Consider the following 20,062-nt stretch of genomic DNA (forward strand, 5'->3'; position numbering starts at 1 on the left):
AAAGATCAGTTCATACAGATAAAGAAACCCAAAAATCTATGTGAAGCGCCACAGGAATGGAGACATTTGCCTTGAATGGGTATTATTTTGAAGACAACACTGTATATACAAGACTTGCTGACGAGCTGTTTTGCAGAGGAAGCCTTTAACTAGAATGAAAAGGGATGCACTATTTTTGTTGCACCTAAAAAATGTAAAATAAAATACATTTTAATATATATACACATTTATTTATAATATCATCCATTTTTGAGCTAAAAATAAAAGTATATACCTTTAAAATAATTATGTATATAATAAAAAATTTTTCTTTTATTATTGATACTAATTGCAACTCCATTAAACACAAATAAAATGTGATATGCAAAACAATTTTTAATATAAAACTACCCAGAATGACATTAATGTACAATGGAAAAAGTCTTATTTATTTAACACTGTGAAACAAGCAATTACGATAATGCCACAACTAAAAGTCATTTTTCACAACATAAATCCATGAAAAAGCGCAAGTTCTTTGACTGATTTAAGGATACATCCGTTAGTCCGTTAGTCAATAATGTGCCCACTAAGGTCCTTCTTTTCCCACCGTAAGAAGTAGGTCTCCATAATCATCACTGTCCAGTTCATCATTGCTTATGATACGCAGTGGATTACTCTGAAGGCACGGATCAAGTAGCTCTCTACTGGTTGCTGCTTTCGTGGCGTCTCTTTCCGTCTCAGCTGCACACTGATGGTAATAGTCTCCCACACTCTTTCTCTCTCCCTCTGTGTTACTGCCGCTAATAGAGTGTCTTTCCTGAGGCACATCCTCCTGAATCGTCAGCCCCGCCTCCAGCCTCTCTCCCAGCTCCTCAATCAACCGTCTGGGCTGTCGCGGCTCTCCACCGCCAGGCTGGAGCTCAACACGGAGGAGGGAAGCTTCAGTCACAGTATCTACCTTCAGAACCTCACAGCTAACCTGTGGTTCAAAAGGTCTGAGTCCCGTTTGGTTATTTTCTGTCCTTTCTTCAGGTTGTGTTTCTTCAGGCTGCTTTTCCTCACTCTCTTTCACATCCTCAGAGTCACTACCACTGCTTGAGTCTTCCTCCTCGTCCTCCTCCTCCTCTTCTTCTGCTTCCTCTTTCATCGCAAGTTCAGCTGCTTGTTCGAGTATCTCCAGCTCCAAGTCTAGATGGTTCTTCTGCAGTTTGGCATTATGTAGGGATTCAGCCAGCGCAAGCACATGTTTGGATCTGGTTGAAAAAAAAAAAAAAAACATTTAATTGATATTAAATAAAAAGATATTTATGACTGGACTTCTGCATTTAAGTGGCTCATTGTCCATAAATTAAAGATCGAAAGGTTCATAACACATACTCATACTTGTATGATTTGTTTTTCTTCACAAACTGAGATAACTAGCAGATCAACCCACATTTTCAGGAAAAAATGTGCAAAAATTTTACCTTTAGGAGTACAACTTGTCCCTGGGGCAGTACCCTCAAAAGGACAAATGTGTATCTTATTTACCCATAAAAGTTTCAAAGTAGTACTTAAGGGTACATATTACTATTACATATTACATAATTAATGTACTAAGGTACTAAAGTCATTTTCTGCTGAAAATCCTGCCCTTCAAATCTTATTTCTACCTAATTCTATACAAATAACTCTGAAACTTTGAAAGATGGACAGGACACATTTATGATGCTTTTTGTAATTTTAAGAGCTCAATAGCTCACCACTTACTTTGCATATTAAATGAGCAGCATGAACATTCTGTTAAATATCTACATTGCCATTCAAAAGTTTGCTGTCAGTAAGATTTTATTAAATGTTTCAGAAAGAAGTGTCTAATGCCCATCAAGGCTGCATTTATTTGATGAAAAATAATGTAAAAATAGCAATATTTAGAAATTGAAATCTATTTAAATCTATTTTAAAACGTAATTTGTTCCAGTGATGGTAAAGCTGGTAAAGCTACATTTTCAGCAGCCTTTACTCTAATATGCTGATTTGGTGCTCAAGAAACATTTATTATTATAAATATCAATGTTGAAAACAGTGGTGCTGATTAATATTTTCATTTAAACTGTGATGATTTTTTTTTTTATAATAATTCTTTGATTAAAAGAAATAAAGACTATTTGAAATAAAATTGTCACTTATGATCAATTTAATCAATCCTTGTTAAATAAAAGTATAAGTTTAATAATTAGTGCTGTCAAACGATTAATCGCGATTAATCACATCCAAAATAAAAGTTTTTGTTTACATAATGTGTATACTGTGTATATTTATTATGTATATATAAATACAAACACATGCATGTATATATTTTGTTATGTTATGTTTATATATTAAATATATTTATATATATATATATATATATATATGATATGAACATAATATGAATGTATAAATGTGTGTAAATGTTTTCAAAATATATACCGTATGTGTGTATTTACACAAATAAAAACTTTTATTTTGGATGCGATTAATCGTGATTAATCGTTTGACAGCACTATTAATAATAAAAATAAAAAACAGTACTGACCCCACACTTTTGATTGGTAGTGTACCTTTACGTTCTATTGAAGAAAGAAAAGCATTCAGGTTTAAAACAACATGAAGGTGAGTAAAAGATGACAGAATCTTTACTACTGGCTGAACAAATCCTTAAATAATTAATGTACAGCCAACATGTTTTTGTGATCCAAAAAATTGGGTTTGGCAGTTGAGCGAAACGTGGCAGAGAGTATTTTAATATTCAGTTCACAATACAGATGTCTCCATGGCTACTGTAGGAAGAACTCTAGGACTTCAGCGCATGCTTATCAGCTAGTGGAGAACTCACTTTACAACACACATTTCACAAGCACGTATTTAGAGTGATATAAACATTAACCAGAGAGACTAAACACATATGTACTTACTAGCCAATAAATCAACTGAAAAGTATCAACATACAAAGTTTTAACAAGCATAGAAATGATCTGAATAGTAGGTCATTTATATTAATTAGATTATTAATTAGGTGATGTAACATTCAGCCAGTAGTCATTATTTTAAATTAGGTAAACATACATACATACATACATACATATATAGATAGATATATTTTTTATGATTACTGCCCAGTTGAACTGATCTTGCGTGAATAATGCACAATGAGTTTCATTAGGATGTTTTTTAAAATATTTTAATTTTAATATTTTGAATACTTCTCTCTTTAACAGCCCTGAGGTAAAAATAAATAAATATATATTTTATTATGTTTACTGCCCACACAACCTTTTTTCTTTTAAGATGGACTGATCTTATGCAAATCATGCACAAAATATGTAATACACGCAATATTAAACGTCTGGACACTAAAATAAATACATCAATCTGAGTTATACTAATATCGCATGCCAACACAAAGTTTCCCTGGGGATAAGTAATATGCAAAGCAAACTGACAAAGCATTCACCAGGGGAAAAAAAAAATTGCTACAATACACTCAATGCAAAGATCCCAGTACTACAAGGAGCCTCGAGGCATACATTATTCATGTAGCAAATGCGACCGGGTGCTGCCAAAACTCAAGTGGCCACTATTCAGTGTTGCGAGCTGCTCAAATCCTTCATCACCATGGTGATTAACGAGCGAACGGGGGTTGGTGGTGGGGGGGGGGTCACGCTCCCTGACGGTTTCGAGGTCGTGGTCCTTCACAAAAAGGATAAAGCATGCAAGTCTGAGCTGCCCCGTCTCTATTGACGTGCGTCGCCGTACTCTGTGCTTCAATTAACCCACCGCTGAGAACCAAGATGCCTCGTTATCACAGCGCAGGCCTAATGACGTCCCGCACCGCCGGCGGACAGGGATTCCTAGCAGGAGAGCAGCTCTGTGGTCTCAGGAGGATACTGTGTACACAACGCTTTAGTCACAAGTATGCTTGGCGCCTTCAGAAAGTGCTTATCTGAGATAAAGAGGCGGTCTGTGATATGTCGAGGAAAAGTCATGGTTAGATGAAGAAGCAAAACCGGTTGGACACATTTCAGAGACTTTACAAGACTTTACAAGATAAATGACTCATACAGGCATTTTTTTTGAGAATACCACACATGAAATGTCCTTACAATACCAGAGACGTCACTGATAAATATGTCTTGAGAAATGCAAATAGGAAATAGAATGTAAGTTTTGTTAACAGGGGAGCGGCCTGCACTTTTTTAGCTTAGCTAAACAGAAAGTGCTTGTGAATCATTTCAGTAAATCATCAGTGAATGATCAGCAAATATCTGTTGTTTCCTTGACGTACACCGTTTTTTTTTTTTTAAGAAATTAATACTATTTTTCAGCAATTATGCATTAAATTAATCAAATAATCTTTTGAAAATAATTTTATTCAAAGAATCCCATACAATCCTGTGTCACAGTTTCCACAAAAATATTAAGCTGCACAACTGTTTTCAATATTGATAGGAATAGAAGTTTCTTGAACAGCAAATCAGCATCTGGATCATGTCTCACTAAAGAATGGAGTAATGACAGATGATTTTCTCAATATTCACAGCACACTCACGCATACATCTGACCCAACATTCCATGCTAATAAAATGAAGCGAAAGTAAAAAAGTAACAAAAAGCAAGTCTTCAAACAGCATAAGGGGTCAATGTGATTATGTTTACTAACAAAATCCATTTACAATTTGTTCTATTTTCAGCTTTAAAGAATTTCCCATCAAAGAAAATCACATGACTAGCTTGAAAAGAGGAGAGGTCCAGTGTCTGAAACTAACATTATTTGTCACTTAGAATTTTAGTAGCTTAATTTTATTTTATTTTTATGAGGGCATTTCCCCCCAAACCATTTAAGAGAAATGACTTCTCAATCACAGCACTTATGACTGTTCTTTACATAAATCAAATCAACATCAAATATTTAAACGAGCATTTATAAACTGGCTAGACCAAAACACAATAAATGCTCTGCTAGAATTCATTTAAATAACTTTTGTGTGTTTAATCCATGTATTCATATTAGCAACACATGCAACAACACCTACAAATACAGATCTGACAGCTACATGTCACTGCAGTGTCTATAGAAGTATCAAATATCAGATAACAAACAAGAAGCAAACATTTTTAGTGTTATTTTGGCCTGCCCCCTGGTTCATTTCTGACCCTGGACAAATAAAGTTCTCAGAAGAAGAAAGAAGGTCCATAAAACTATTAGGCACTTCCTGGAGTAATGCGATTGGTGGAAGTCCCGTAGCAGTGGCGGCGGCGCTTCAAACATTTGCCATATTCGTTTTCTCCCCGTGGGAAGTCATTATTGAGTTAGCATTGTAGAGGCTCGCTTGTTTTCTCCGTCTCTATCTCTCCCTCTCCTCCTTCACTTCTGCGGTGAGAGAATGCGCGCTTGCGGTGGAAACAAAGGCCACTTTTGGGGCAAAGGATAATGTTGTACACAATTCAGTCATTACGATGGCACTGTTGTGGTTCGCCTTAATTAACCGAGAAGGGGCGGCTTTCAAGGTTGGGAGAAGGGGGAAATAAAACAAAGCTTTCCGCAACAAAGACACACTGGAGGCAGCTTGAGAAAATAGTAGAGACCTTTATGTCTAGAGAGATGAGGTGAACCTGCGGTGAATTACTCGTCTACTACATTAAGCTCTAAAGATATCCAAATCAAGGAAGGATGAAATATACCTCTGACTTTTCAATGAGATAATTAGTCTTCAAGAACATTTAAAATGGTATTGTCATAGATTCACAGTGTCATGAAAACTAAGTAAATTATTAATTTTAAGGCTTAACTATGAGTTGGACACATTTCAGTCAAGCCCTTACTACATTAACATCCATTGATTTTTCATTCAAAATGACTTGCAGTGTATTCTAGGTATACATTTTACAAAATTGTGCCATTGCTTCAATCAGCCCTTTTCATATTACAAGAATAGAGGATTCTGGAACACTGGAAGGAGAGACAGCACAGTCACTGCTCACACTGACTGTACAAGCCGAAGTGTTCAAATGCCGCTAAACCACACACTGAGAGGGAATATGATCCACTTATCTGTGTGAGCTCTAAGACCAGGATCACTTTCCTCACACCAGCGGGACACTTCAATCCTCCCTCCCTCCCTCTCTCGTTCTCTCTCCGTATCTCACGCATTCAAAAAGACTATGAGACTATGTCCTACAGAGAAAGGATAGTATAAATGTTCAGCACTTTTCTGTCATAGAACTCATATAATAAACAATATAAGACTCTTGTTTAAGTGTTTCAGTAAAATAAATAAATCATAACAAATTAAATCTGCACTTCTGCTCACAAAAAGATTTACAACTAAACAAATTAACATTTTTGTTTTGTTGATATCAGTTGTCTATCAAATAATGTTGTGATCACATGACCACCAATACAATACCCATTTGGTAATTATAAATTAATATTTTTATGTGCTGTAATTAATTATTCACAATTTTATGTAATATTGATGTATGCTTACGATGCAACAGAAATGTTTGACATATTTTAAGCTTAAATAAGTTAAAAAATAAAAAAATAATATTAATTATTATATGCATTATTTCATAATGCAAATTGTGGCTTGTGATGAAGACTAATAATTACCTACTTGTCATCATAATAAAACTATTGAAATCAAATGATAAAAAGTTTTTGCATATGGTTATGGAATACTTAAACATGAATTTAAATCATTATTAGACTATCATTCTTATCATTAACTGTATTGAAATTAAGTTGTAATCAATTTCAGCAATAAATCAGTCCTGGGTGGAAAATTCACCTGCAGGTATTTCTACATTGGCATGGGTAGCTAAATACTTGTGTGATGCCAAGTCCCAAAATTGTCAGTCCAGTCCAACATTAATTCCTTTTCATAATCAGCATGCAGTCTTTTCCCAAACAACACCAAAGCTGATCAGTATGATCAGAAGTAAACCTCTCGAATCGGGTGGCGAGCTAGTGAAATGCCAGAGAACAAAACCAAAAAGGTCACGATCAAATTCAAAGTCATCCAAACTGAAGTGACCGCAATCCTTAATACTCTAAACAGTGCTATTAACATGCACACACACCAAACCCAGATATTTGAAGCCTGATTTCACCTCGATGCTAGAGGGGGGGTTCACAATTCACTTAGCTACTGAAGCAAGAAGTGAAAACAGTTTCCCACACCTCTTTACTCTTTCGTGATTTAACACTAATTGACAACAGTAATGTCCATTCTGGGGCAACTGACCACAAAGCTTTACGAAACCCCTGATCCATGTGGCCCCTGGAGGCCTCCTTACCCTCAAGCCAGGGGCTCGAGTCCCTGGAGAAAAACACTTGGCTGAGTGTCAATACACTGACAATGTGTCGTTTCTCAATGTCAGAGAAAGCAACTTTCTCATCCTGTCAAAAGATAAAACCTTAAGCTCAACTTTAACATGTTGCCATGGTTGCCGTCCGGAATCCGACTGACCCAATTAAGGAGTTTGAACACAAAGGGAAAATGGAAAGCAAGGCTCTGTCAGATAACAGTGCCATTGCACTTAGCGAAACACAGTAAGTTACACCTTATCTTTTCTGTTTTCTGAACTGGGTGAAAAGTCGACTCACTGGAGTGATTCTGAATGCTGGATGGGAGGGGAACAAACGATAAGAAAATGCCAGTGGTCTCAGTAGTCTGGCACCGAATCGCAGAGCTCGGCATCAATGGCACACATTGAAGCCACACTGAAATGTGTAACTGAAGTTCATCTGCACTGACTGTAATTGACTGCAGAGTTCCTATAAGGTGACTTGTAACAGTTGACAAAAGTATATATTGTATGGAAATTTTGCAACTTAGCTAATGTCTGTAGGCAAAATTTTGTATGATTTTAGTCTCTCTAGAGCTATGAGATCATTCCATAATCCATACCAGATAGTTGTTAACACAAATCTGCTTTTCTTTGTCTCCCCCAAGTCTGTTGTTTTAAACTAATTTAAACCTCCGGATACGAACAAAAGGAAGCTACTTTATTGGTCTGTTTTCATTTCCAAATGTTATTAATATTCCTGTTAATGATCAGAAGTTCACTAGAATGCTAAACTAAATAAAATAAAAATGCATTTTATTTAATTAATACCAAAAAGATAGAACCTTAGTGTGTATCATTATTTACTCATCCTCATGGAAGTTCACAACACAACAAATTCAAATTCAAAATCATTTTATATCGACAAGGACGGTCAAACTCCAACAAGAAAGCCCATATGACTTCCTATAAGTCTTCTGAAGATATATCATAGCTTTGTGTAGAGTATATTTGACTATTTTTATGGTGTGTTTTTCTCCATTTTGAAGCTTGACAGTCTGTGATGACTATATAATTGACACTGAATGGAAGAATGCATGTGAAGACTCTTTAAAAAATTCAATTTTGGAACACCATGAGGATGAGCAAATCATTACAGAATATTATTTTAATAAATAATTTAGCTGTTATGGGTTCAGCAAAAAAAAGTTGGGATCCTCTGCAATAGCAGATGGATATGGAACATGTTCCCTGACACTATTCCGACCATTCATAAAAGTAATGGTGGCTACTTGTCAGGCATGATGCCATCAGCATGACAGACCATGAATTCATGGATCCATGTCAGTCAAACAGCCAGAAAGATGAGTGTCCAACTCAATCCACTTTGTTTCACTGTTGATCGGGGGGCCCGTACAGAGATTTAAATCACACTTGAAGTCTTTAAGACATCATAAATTTGAGCAAGACATTCCTGCAGTCGGGAGGACTTCAAGAGTGAGAACGCCGGTTGGATTGCAGAGAGACAGTATAAATCATGCCCACAGGGGCAGCTTTTATTAATCCGAGCATTCATCATGAGCAGCTGATCGTGTCTGACTGCAGATAAGAGATTTGAGGAGGAACTGCTGCCACAGACGAGCCTGGATAACATCTATAATCTAGAGATCTCACAAAGGCTACTTTCACAGAGTCAGAGGTTAATTCACTAAAGAGTTGTGTCACATTTCACACCAAAAACCCGCAGGAACAGGTTAGAACAATGATAGAACAATGCACAGAGGAATGAATGGAACAATAGAACAGGAACGGATGGGTGAAATGATATAACAATATACAGATGGATTAATAGATGTATGATAAAACAATAAACAGATGGACAGACGGATGGATGAATGGATGGAACGATAGAACAATATACTGTACGGATGGATAAATGGCTAATTAGATGGATAGAATGATAGAACAATCTACGGATGGATGGATGGAACAATAGAACAATATACAGATGGATGAATGGATGGAATGATAGAACAATATATAAATGGAAGGATGAACAGATGGAACGACAGAAAAATATACTTTACGGATGGATGGTTAAATGAATGGAAAGATAGAACAATATATAGATGAATGGATGGAACGATAGAAAAATATACTGTATGGGTGGATGGATAGCTTAATAGATGGATGGAACGATAGAACAATATACAGATGGATGGATGCATGGAATGATAGAAAAATAAAAACAATATACAGATGGATGGATGGATGGAATAATAGAAAAATATACAGATGGATTGAGGGAATGATATAACAATATGCGATAGATAGATAGATAGATAGATAGATATGGATACGGATGGATACGGATGGAATGATAGAAAAATAGAACAATATATGGATGGATGAATGAAACGACAGAACAATATATGGATGATGGATGGATGAACAGATGGAATGATAGAAAAATATACTGGATGGATGGATGAACGGATGGCTAAATAGATGATGGAACGATAGAACAATATACAGATGGATGGATGGAATGATAGAAAAATAAAAACAACATACGATGGATGGATGCATGGAATGATAGAAAAATATAGATGGATGGATGGATTGAGGGAATGACATAACAATATGCAATAGATAGATATAGCCCAGCCCTGCTGTGAACTTAACGACAGTTTAGTGTTCTAAAAAAAGACTGACAAGCGCATTCTGCCGCTGTGTGAACGCAGCCAAAGATAACTTGCTCAGATAACTGGACTGGGGCGTCCTTCTGGGAGGATTTTTTGGGAAGAGAGAATTGTTTCAATAATCTGACAGAGGATATGTCAGATGTTGAAAACGCTGTCACAACAAACCTGCTATGATAACAGGGAGTTGTCTACACAAACCAGAGCAGTGTGGATTTGATCAAATGCTCCAGCACTTAAAAGGAGGAGCAAGTCTCCTGCAGTCACTTCCCATGACAAGAGGGGCTTTGTCTGAACTCAAAGGAAAAGTTTGCAGCAGTGTTTCAAGACAACTAAAGATACTCTAAAAGGATGCAAACTGGAAATCAATTTTCAGCGTGATGTTGAGAGATGTCAAACGCCTCAAGGCAAGTATGACTAAGATACATCAGTCGCACAAGAGTGCTGTCACAGATCCTACAGCTCTCCGGTCTGCTTTTCTTTTGTTCTGTTCAATAAAGCATGGAAGAAGGAGAGGAACAGAGGAACACAAGCATTCATTCACAGGTCAATGCTACTGATGCCTCAGATGATGCATTTAGTGATCGATGGAGAACAAGGTGCACAGTCACCCTAAGGACACTTTTTAATATTTTATGTTTCTTTTATTTAAAGAGGAGGAGGAGGGAATAAAGACAGGATAGTGCTTTGGCTAATTTGCCTTTTTAACTTGGAGGCCCAGCAAACGTGATTAAGCTTTCCAGCACATTGATGGTGGAACTGTGCAGTTCTCTGAGAACCACGGACAAAGAGTCCCTGTACCTACCTCCGTCTCTCTCCTTCATTTTCTCTCTTTGTCTCATTGAGAAAACAGGCACATTTAAACTCTGCCATTTACACATCCATTATTAATTAGCTGTCAAGGCCGCGTTCTTGCCAGAAAATCTACACTCTGGCAAAACATAGGACTGAAAAGTTTCGGCATATTCCCCGCAGGACATTTATCGCGTCTGGGCACCGGGCCTACAACTTCAGATGCACATTTTTCAACTGGACTCTTTATAGACAAGCATACGACTTTAGCTGAACACCAGCCAGGAAGCAGAGTATATCTCATTACTGAATTATGCACCGGCTGTAGTTTGCATTTTAAACGTGGAAGTGATTACAAAAAATGGCGAGCAGAAATCATGATTGCAATACCATTCATCATGAATCAAGTTCATGCACTGTGGCTCTGTTTAACCACCAGAGACTGAACTAAAACAAAAACAGCAACAAAAGATGATAAAATGGATAGTTTGGACTTTTAACTTCATCATTTTTGTCATATTGTCATACTATAGATTATTGATTTTGCATTGTGGCTAAGAAGTCTGGAGCACCTCTCATATCTCTTTCACACATGGTGTGATATGTGAGCTGGACATGTTTTTGTAAGATTTAGACCCCTTACCCCTGGTAAAATCACTGCAACACCCATCTCGTGTGGCTTACTGCTTTAATGAACCGATGATTTAGCTTTCAGAAGGGATTCATGAAACTGGTATGATAAGCAGACAATCAGATCTTAGAACCACTTAATTTAAGTTTGGCTGATTTAGGCGACATTGTACTGGACTGAACATACTTGACCCTCTGGATCCAGATGCAGTAGTCTGTGATGTAGAGGTCATTGAGGATATAGGCTGGATCGTTCTCCCGGAAGATCTTATGGATGGCCAGCAGACACTTCAGGACACAGGCCTTCCCTGTGACAAAGAAAACAAGCAGTAAATCAGTCTTTTTCTTGTTTTAAGCATAAATCTAAGAAAAGTTAGTGAGGCTTATGCTTAAACCAATGGGGTAAGAAAATTCTCTGAAAACAGTTTGATATAGATGGAAATAGCAAATGTGTCTTATTTTAAGGATTTTTTTTACCAGAAAACAAGACAAAAATACAGATAAAAGCTTTTTTTTTTAGCAGCGAAGAGAGCTTATTTAGTGATCAACTGTGCAACTTTTGTTGGTGCAAAAGCGGAAATCTGTGCTGAGCCAATGCTTTTTGAGCACTCGGGAAGATGATTGTATTTTCTATTCTGGCAGATGCTTCCACAACACACAAAACACACCCACAAACACAGCGATGATATTTGTTGTCATAACACCCGTCTCCCAAATAAGGTGCAAAAATACCCCCTCAGCGCAACGCAACGGGCTCAGTCATGAAGCGAAAGAAGGGCCGCGAGGATTCTCGAGCCGCCCACAGAATAACCTGGCAGCCGGTGGAGACATTCCAGCCGCCTCAGAAAACAAACAGTGCACTCGCACCGAGGAAAGCCTTACACAAACATTTGGTTCCCATTTAAGCTGGAGCTCTTACCCGGAGAAGCCGTCGTGGCTTCCAGCTTCAGGACATGCGAGAAAAACTCCAGGAACTTGAACCGTACTCTGTCTTTCCCCGTTCTTCCTCTCTCTCTCTCTTTCTCTGACCTCCATCCATCTATAATTGAAGGGTTTTCTACTTTTCTTCACTTCTCCCAGGGAGAGTGGAGGAAAAGTAAGCTTTGGATTCTTCCGAAGACCAGCTGTGGGACTGTGCGGCGCAGTTTGTGCTGGGTTTAGATTGCATGTTGAGCCAGTTAATCATGTGCTGCAATCAGGCGTCTCGGGGAAGAAGTTGAAGAGAGGAGAGCAAAGAAGAAAGAGAAGAGGAATGGGGTGACAAGGTTAGATTCAGGCCCTGGAAGTACAAACGGTAAAGGTCCATGGGGTGCCAATATTTAAAAGGACAATCTCACGAAGCCTGTCTAAAAAACATACCTAGGTCATATTTCACCAAAAAAAGTCAAAAGAAAGAAAATGAAACCCATTTTTATGGACATCAAAGGTGTGCTTTTTATTTCAAAAATAAATCATCAAGTGCATGAATCAGCAGTCATCTGAGCCTGAAATGTGTCTCTATTTCCATTTCAGACTTTTAAGAGCACAACAAAGAGATTCAGTCACTGGTAAAACTTCTAATATAACAATGATATATATGTGATTATCATGTTGCTTGCATAGCATTTTATTTCATTAGAATACACAGCTACATTTTGAGTGGAGAAAGATTTTTTTTTGTTATTTTAATAACATAAAATACCATGACAGTATAATTGTGCTTATTTGTCATGAAAATCATGTAAAAATGCAAAACAAATAACAGGTCCATCAAACAGATATTTTTTTCTTTGATTTTAGCGTGAAGTATGACCTGAATATGTTGTTGACAAGCTTGGTGAGATTCAGCCTAAAACCACCAATTTATTAATCATATAAAACTGTGACACTGACTGCTAGCTGAGTGGAAAACCCTTACATGACTGAACAAAGCAGCTAACCTCGAGAAACAGCTGCAAAAATTACATTAAAGAACATTGACATCAAATTATGCTGCATCAAATGGCCTACATCTATCATCGTGAATTCTGCAATGTACTTCTTAAGATTGATCACTTTGGGTTAGAGATGACAATTCCTGCAGAGCAAAACAATGAATCTCAATAAGCTACGATGGAAAAAAGTCAAGCTCTGACTGATGTGAAAGGGTTTTTAAAATGCCATGAAAATGAACCTGCTTCCAAATAAAAAAGCAAAACAACTTCCACAAAATAAAACACAATGAAACACAATTATAATGTATAATTGATCAAACTGATTGATTAAATTGATCAAAAATGACAATCAAACATGTATAATGTTACAAACTATTTCTGTTTTAAATAAATGCTGTACTTTAGAACTGTATAGTCAAAGAATGCTTAAAACAAGATCTATCCTGGTTTCCACAAAAACATTAAGCTGTTTTGAACATCGATAATAATAAATCTTTCTTAAGCACCAAATCAGTCTAAATGATTTCTGACGGATCAGGTGACACTGAAGACTAGAGTTTTGACTGCTGAAAATTAAATTTTACATCAGAAATAAATTACGTTTTAAAATATACATTTATATTAAATTCCATCTGTACATACATGTTTATGAAGGGGTATTTACACCAACAATTAAGCCTAGTATATATATGGGGTATTTAACACAGGGCTATAGAGGTAGCTACAATAAAAAGTTGGGAAACACTGCTCTAACTGGCAAGCCGATACCAGTGCAGAGCAAAACAAGCGGAAACCGAATCCAAGCTATTCAGTTAAATCAAATACAGGCAAGCCTCTGAATGTTCAGATTATATCCGAGCATTTAAATTTGCCCACAGTGCATCTTATAGGCCGTTATCCACAGTCTCCCTCCCCAATCTCCTTGAGGGCCCACTGGCTTTAGCAGGATCTCTGGGAGAACAACCAGACAAGCTGCCAGAGGGCTGTTCAAATATTTACCCCTGGATAGCATTTCCATCACGACTTTACTCATGCAGCATCATTAATGGGTTTGTTTTCCTACTAACTACAACTGTTTGCTTTCACTGCTGCTTAAATGAAGTGCCTCAAATTAGAGTACACACACATCAGATACACACCTCCATTCATGTTCCGCCGACAAATTAATTACCCAGGAGTCACAGTGTGACAGGGCAGTCTGCTTTCCGAGGGGAGTCACACCGCTGTTACCGTTCATTAAAGGGGATCCTTATTGCACGCGGGGCTTTGATGGTTGTAAATCTATAAATTGTAGACTGGACTGAAATGTCACAGACTCTGCGTGAAAATATACGCCAGCGAGTAGATTACAACTCAGCAGTGTGTTTACAAATCTGTACCTTGAGGAGAAGAGTAAGAGCACCAGTGTAAACCTCAGAGAGCAATGGATATGATCCTATCAAGGCACATTTAAAAACCTCTAAGGGCAGACAATTATTCTGAAATACAATTTCAACCCAATTATGGGGCATTCTGCATTGACTGATTTAATTTCAGGAGATCACTTAGTCACTGCACTGCTGGTCGCTAGCAGGTGTTTCTACATAGTTGATCAGGCAGATCACAGGGACACTCTTCCATTGTTTGTTACCGCTCATTTGCCGAGAGTTCAATATTAATAACTGCACCTCTAATTGTCGCTTCCAAAACCAAACTTCATTGGAAATTAAACTTCCGCGGTCTAGCATTAAAGGCCACCTATTATGTAAAATCCACTTTTACATAGTGTACATAAATGTGTGTTGGCAGTGTGTGAACACAACCACCCAACAATGTTAAAAAAAATCCCACCACTCATTTTTAAATCCCCATTAAACCAAATCAGTCTCAGTAGGCCCGTTTTGATTCTCTAAGCCAGTGGTTCCCAACCCTGGTCCTGGAGGCACCCCAACACTGCACATTTTGCATGTCTCCTTTCTCTGACACACCTGATTCAGGTAATCAGCTCATTAGTAGAGACTCCAAGACCTGAAACTGGTGTGTCAGGTTGGGGTGCCTCCAGGACCAGGGTTGGGAACCACTGCTCTAAGCAATGTGACGTCACTTTGCATAGGGCCTAGCCACGGCGGCTGATTGACAGCCCTGCATTGCCATAGTTTCCGCCCTCAGCGGTTGTATGCTGTCCTTCATTTTCTCCGCTCTCGAGCAGCTGTATCGTCAACAATGTCTCACAAGCAATCCCGGTGCTCTGTGTTTGGATGGAAGACTGAACATTAGAGTCTTCATTTTTCCCAACATCTGAGCCACTGAGGACGCAGTGGATTACTTCTATTTTTCAAGGTAATGCACCTCAAAATCTACCTAAATATGTTTGTCTGCGCAAATCACTTCACTCCAGACTGCTTTGAGAATGTCATGTCTTTATAGTTCTTAGCGTTTTAACCATATTTGTGTGTGTTCAGGCTGTGCTGTCCGTTCGGTAGATGACAGGTCAGTGCGGCTCGAGCTCTGTTTCGTCCCACGTTCAGTGCATTTGGCTTCCCATATGTATGGCTAAACACCGGATCTCTCACTCTGTCACATTGCTTCTACCCGCTGTTTATTGCTGTACATACGCAAAGCAGAGAGATGTATATGCTATGCCCTCTTCTGGAGAAGGGGCGGGAAAATGCAGCTCATTTGCATTTAAAGGGATACACACCAAAACAGCTATTTTTTTTAGACACGCTGCAAAAATGCCATTTTCCAGTTGTTATAATAAATGATCTGTGGGGTATTTTGGGCTGAAACTTCACAGACACATTCTAGGGACACCCAAGACCAATATTACATCTTGTAATAAGGCGCATAATAGGTGCCCTTTAAGTATATATCTAAATGTATCTATGTCTTTTAATATCATCAACATCCAGTTTTCAAACGCCTCATAAATATAGCCTTATAAAGATAGTGTGAAATGACATTTCTAAGCATTCAATCTAATGTGACAGTTTTTGCAAGTGTAACAGAATATTCAGTATGAAATAATAGAGTGGGACTTGAGTTTATCCACTTTTATTTGATTGGATCATTTATCCACCTTTATTTGATTGGATCATTTGCTTCATTGGGCTACTGGTTAGTCTTATGGCCCGATAGGAGTATTGTTGCATTCCGTCCAACTTATGCAAGACAACTAACATGAAATGTGAATTAGGTTACTTTGTTGTAAGGTTTAGTTAGTTAAATTTAGTTTCTGAGGAAAGAAAATTTCACATATTGATGAAGGATTATGAAATCCTTCTATTAGTATTATGCATTTAGAAGACCAGCAACATTTATCATGAAAGTAAATTGATTTAGGTTTTTATCTGGTCTTTAGAGTCAACATTAAATCTAAACTGATGCTCCTTTCTTAATACATTCCTGGTCTCACTGTGAAAGATACAGTGGTGGACCATTTTCCTAAGAAAAAAACAATCATATTTGTAATTTTTCATTAAAGAATAGTTTTTTTTTGCCCACCTCTGAAAAGATTTCCCAGCTGACTTCACCAAGTCCCCTCCTTTTTCAACCACCTGTCACGATTCAATCAGTTCCTGTTGGAGGAACACTGAATTTATTTACTGAATAACCTTTTATGGGCCTAAAATGGATTGAAACACTGTTTCACATTGCCTTTATGGAATCTTACATGAGTAAAACATTTTTTTGTCAGCGGAGGAAGCTGTCAGTACCTGACATGAACCTATGATCGGTGAGGTGTGATTTTGCTTATCTATTCTTGTTCCGTCATCTAGTCTCTCTTCTGACTTAACTTTGCAATCAACCATACCCTGCTAATCCTAAATCTAACAAGGCCTGTAATTGCAGTTATTTATGAGCGCTAAAATCAACATGTGTTGGATAATCTCACCACACACGCCCGAAAACGTGTTTATACAGCACTTCTGTCTCTCCCACAGATGGCTTCTTTGATTTAAAGGTTGCTCCTCTCTCAGAGATATCAAAGCCAACAGTGTCTACTCTGAAGAATTGCTGCTTTCTTCAGAAGTGAGGAGAAATCCCTCTCGGATTCCCTAGTTCGTAACCTCCCTCCCACTTATGCTGACAGAACAGCAAGACTAAGCACACCAAGACATGACCGATCTGTTGACTTTCCTGTCATGGAAAACGTCTTTTACCAAAGCACCCCACTGTTTAGGGAGGGTTGGTGAGCATCGTGTTAAATTTGGTCCCGAGTGAGCAGCTCTGTCTGCTGTGGATAAATATAGGTTGCCTGTCAAGCTCTTATTCTCATTAGTCCCTTAAAGTCAACATGAAATAGCATTTACAGCTCACACTTCAATAATGTGACGTATTTCCGAGATTAACGAAGAAAAAAAACAGTAAAAATATATAAACATCATATAAATTCACTTGAGAAGCAAAACTGAATAAGATGTAAGACTTGTTTTGAATAGTTTTATATTTTAATATTATATTTCCTATTTTGAATTTAGTTTTTATTAAATACATAAATAATTAAATAAAAAAATGAAATAGATTAATAAAAATAAATTAAAATAACATTTGAGCTTTCAATATTTGAGATATACTGTCTGGCCATTTTACAAATTTTTTTTGGAGAGAGATTTTTGACCAGTACATGAAGGTTGAAGGTCAGGTTCATTCTCAAGAATATCTCAATGTATGTCAATGTTAAAACCTCTTTTTTTATCTTAAACATTACAAAAAATATCAGTAACAAAAATAACATCTTTAACAGTAGTCTAAAATAGTCTTCACTAGCTTTTTGGTTACTGCTTATTAAAAGATCAGAAACATGTATTAAAGTAAACAGGTCCATTTTGATTTCTTGTCGAATTTAATATTTTTTTTTTTCCTGAATATATTTTCATAACTGACAAATAAATGTTAATCGGATAATTTTAAGAAACCTTTCTCCATTGAAGTTGAAAGAGATATGCTTGCTTTCATTGTGGTGGCAGTAGGAATTCTGGTAATGAGGTGGAAGCACTGCAGGGTTTATAGGGTAAGGAACAGGTCACACGTTTAGTCTTGACCCTCAACCTGATCCCTTGGTGGCTTGGAAATGGCTAAAATGTCTGGGTTTAACCGGGAAGTAAAAAAAAAGAGAGACAGCACTCACCAGACTGAAAAATGCAAGCAACGTCTTTCACAGCTCTTGTGATCAGGGAGAAGTGCCGATAGAGCGGGTAGCACAATGTCCTCCTGCCGAAAGACACCAGCACATCTTGTACAGAGTGATACGTCTGTAACACACACACACATACATACAAGCATGGTCTGTAAATTGCTCCAGATCTGTCCATGCATATTACATCAATCATTTTTTAACTCCACTGGTAATTACAGCAATTTGCTCTAATTATTCCCAACAACTTCTGGTTTTATTAGCAGGGTAAATAGTAGGGTCAACTTTTAAACACCTTGGCAAACGGCGAGCTTAATTGTAGACAGTGCTTAATCGCTTGCCTCAGAGTTCTTCATAGTCTAAGCATCCACAGACAAGTGCTTTGGGGAGAAGAAAAAAAAACGTATTTTTTCTCTCTCTCCCTTTTCACTTTGCATTTCCCAGCCTCCCACTCTCCCTCCCCTCTGCTATTCTCTCAGCAGCTTGTTAAGAATGCACCCGGAGTCATTCGAGCATGTCATCATAGCTCATGCACTCCCCCAGGCTATTAAACACTGGTGTAAATAAGCCTGCTGAGGGGGGCGGCTCACCGAGCACTGCCGGCCGGGGGTTTACAGTGGTTAGGCAAAACAGAGGGTGGGAGAGGAAGAGAAATGAAGGAGATTGAGAGAGAAAGAGAGTAGGAGACAATGATAGGGTGTTGAGGAGAAACTGCATTAGCATTTCCTGAAGGAAATACCAGTGCTTGCAAGATTGCTAAAGAATGGAGTTGAGGTTTTAGGACTCTTCGGTTTCAAGTCTTTGTTCTGCATAAATGAAAGCAGTGTCTTGCGTTCTATTGGCTGCTCACAAGAATCGTCACACAACGCAACAGCATCTTTGCAGAATGAAGGTGACTTTAGATGGTTAAAAAAAATGCAAGAATGAAAAGAGCAATAACAAGCTAGTATGCAAATAATTGCAAGAATAATAACCAATAGATCAATTATCGGTTTGTAAACATTCAGGATGCGCGCACATCATGGTTGCAGAAAACCCGGGAGAGATAGCCTTTACAGCTAGAGAATTTCACGGATACGGTACAAAATAGTTAGGTTTAAAAAGATTATAAATTATATTGATTAGATGTCATTTTCAAAATGTTCTACGCATATTACAAGAGTTTGTCACCCAGCGATAAGCACTGTTATTCAACGAAACTGACGTTAGAGAGTGTGATAGTCTTACAGATCCGAAACAGGGGTGACGTTTTTTTGTGGGCGGAGCCTATCTGGAGGCAGAAAATGACAGTTTTCAAGTGGCAGTCTATGGAGCCATGCAATAAAAGAATAAAAAAAGGTAAATTTGATTTTATGTTTCAAAATTATGACTTTATTCTCGCAATTCCGAGATTATATCTCACAATTCTAATAAGGAAACACAACTCGTCATTCTCTCTTTTCCCCTCGGCTCTTCTGGATTTTTTTTCCCTCAGATTTGACAAACTCACTATTTTTGAGTTGAGTCGAGTTATAAAGTTCGAATTAGGAGATATAAACTTGCATTTGCGAGAAAAAAAAGTCAGAATTGTGAGATAAAGTAAATAAATGTTAATAGTAAGGTTTAAATAATATTTC

The 20,062-nt window shown here is 37.6% G+C and overlaps 1 protein-coding gene across 1 annotated transcript in view; it reads right to left on the reverse strand.

The window, feature by feature from the left end:
- Nucleotides 1-371: 371 nt before the first annotated feature.
- The window catches only part of LOC107667015 (protein SHQ1 homolog), a 37,731-nt gene continuing 18,040 nt past the window's right edge, over nt 372-20,062 (reverse strand). The window contains exons 9-11 of the mRNA XM_016458589.1: nt 18,441-18,564; nt 11,605-11,725; nt 372-1,235 (exon numbers count right to left, since the gene is read on the reverse strand). Of these exons, the coding sequence (XP_016314075.1) occupies nt 569-1,235; nt 11,605-11,725; nt 18,441-18,564 (912 nt within the window). The 3' untranslated portion in view covers nt 372-568. The remainder of the gene's footprint in view (nt 1,236-11,604; nt 11,726-18,440; nt 18,565-20,062) is intronic.

The sequence above is a fragment of the Sinocyclocheilus anshuiensis genome, unplaced genomic scaffold (genome assembly GCF_001515605.1).
Source record: "Sinocyclocheilus anshuiensis isolate Anshui unplaced genomic scaffold, SAMN03320099.WGS_v1.1 scaffold615, whole genome shotgun sequence".
Taxonomy (NCBI): Eukaryota; Metazoa; Chordata; class Actinopteri; order Cypriniformes; family Cyprinidae; genus Sinocyclocheilus; species Sinocyclocheilus anshuiensis.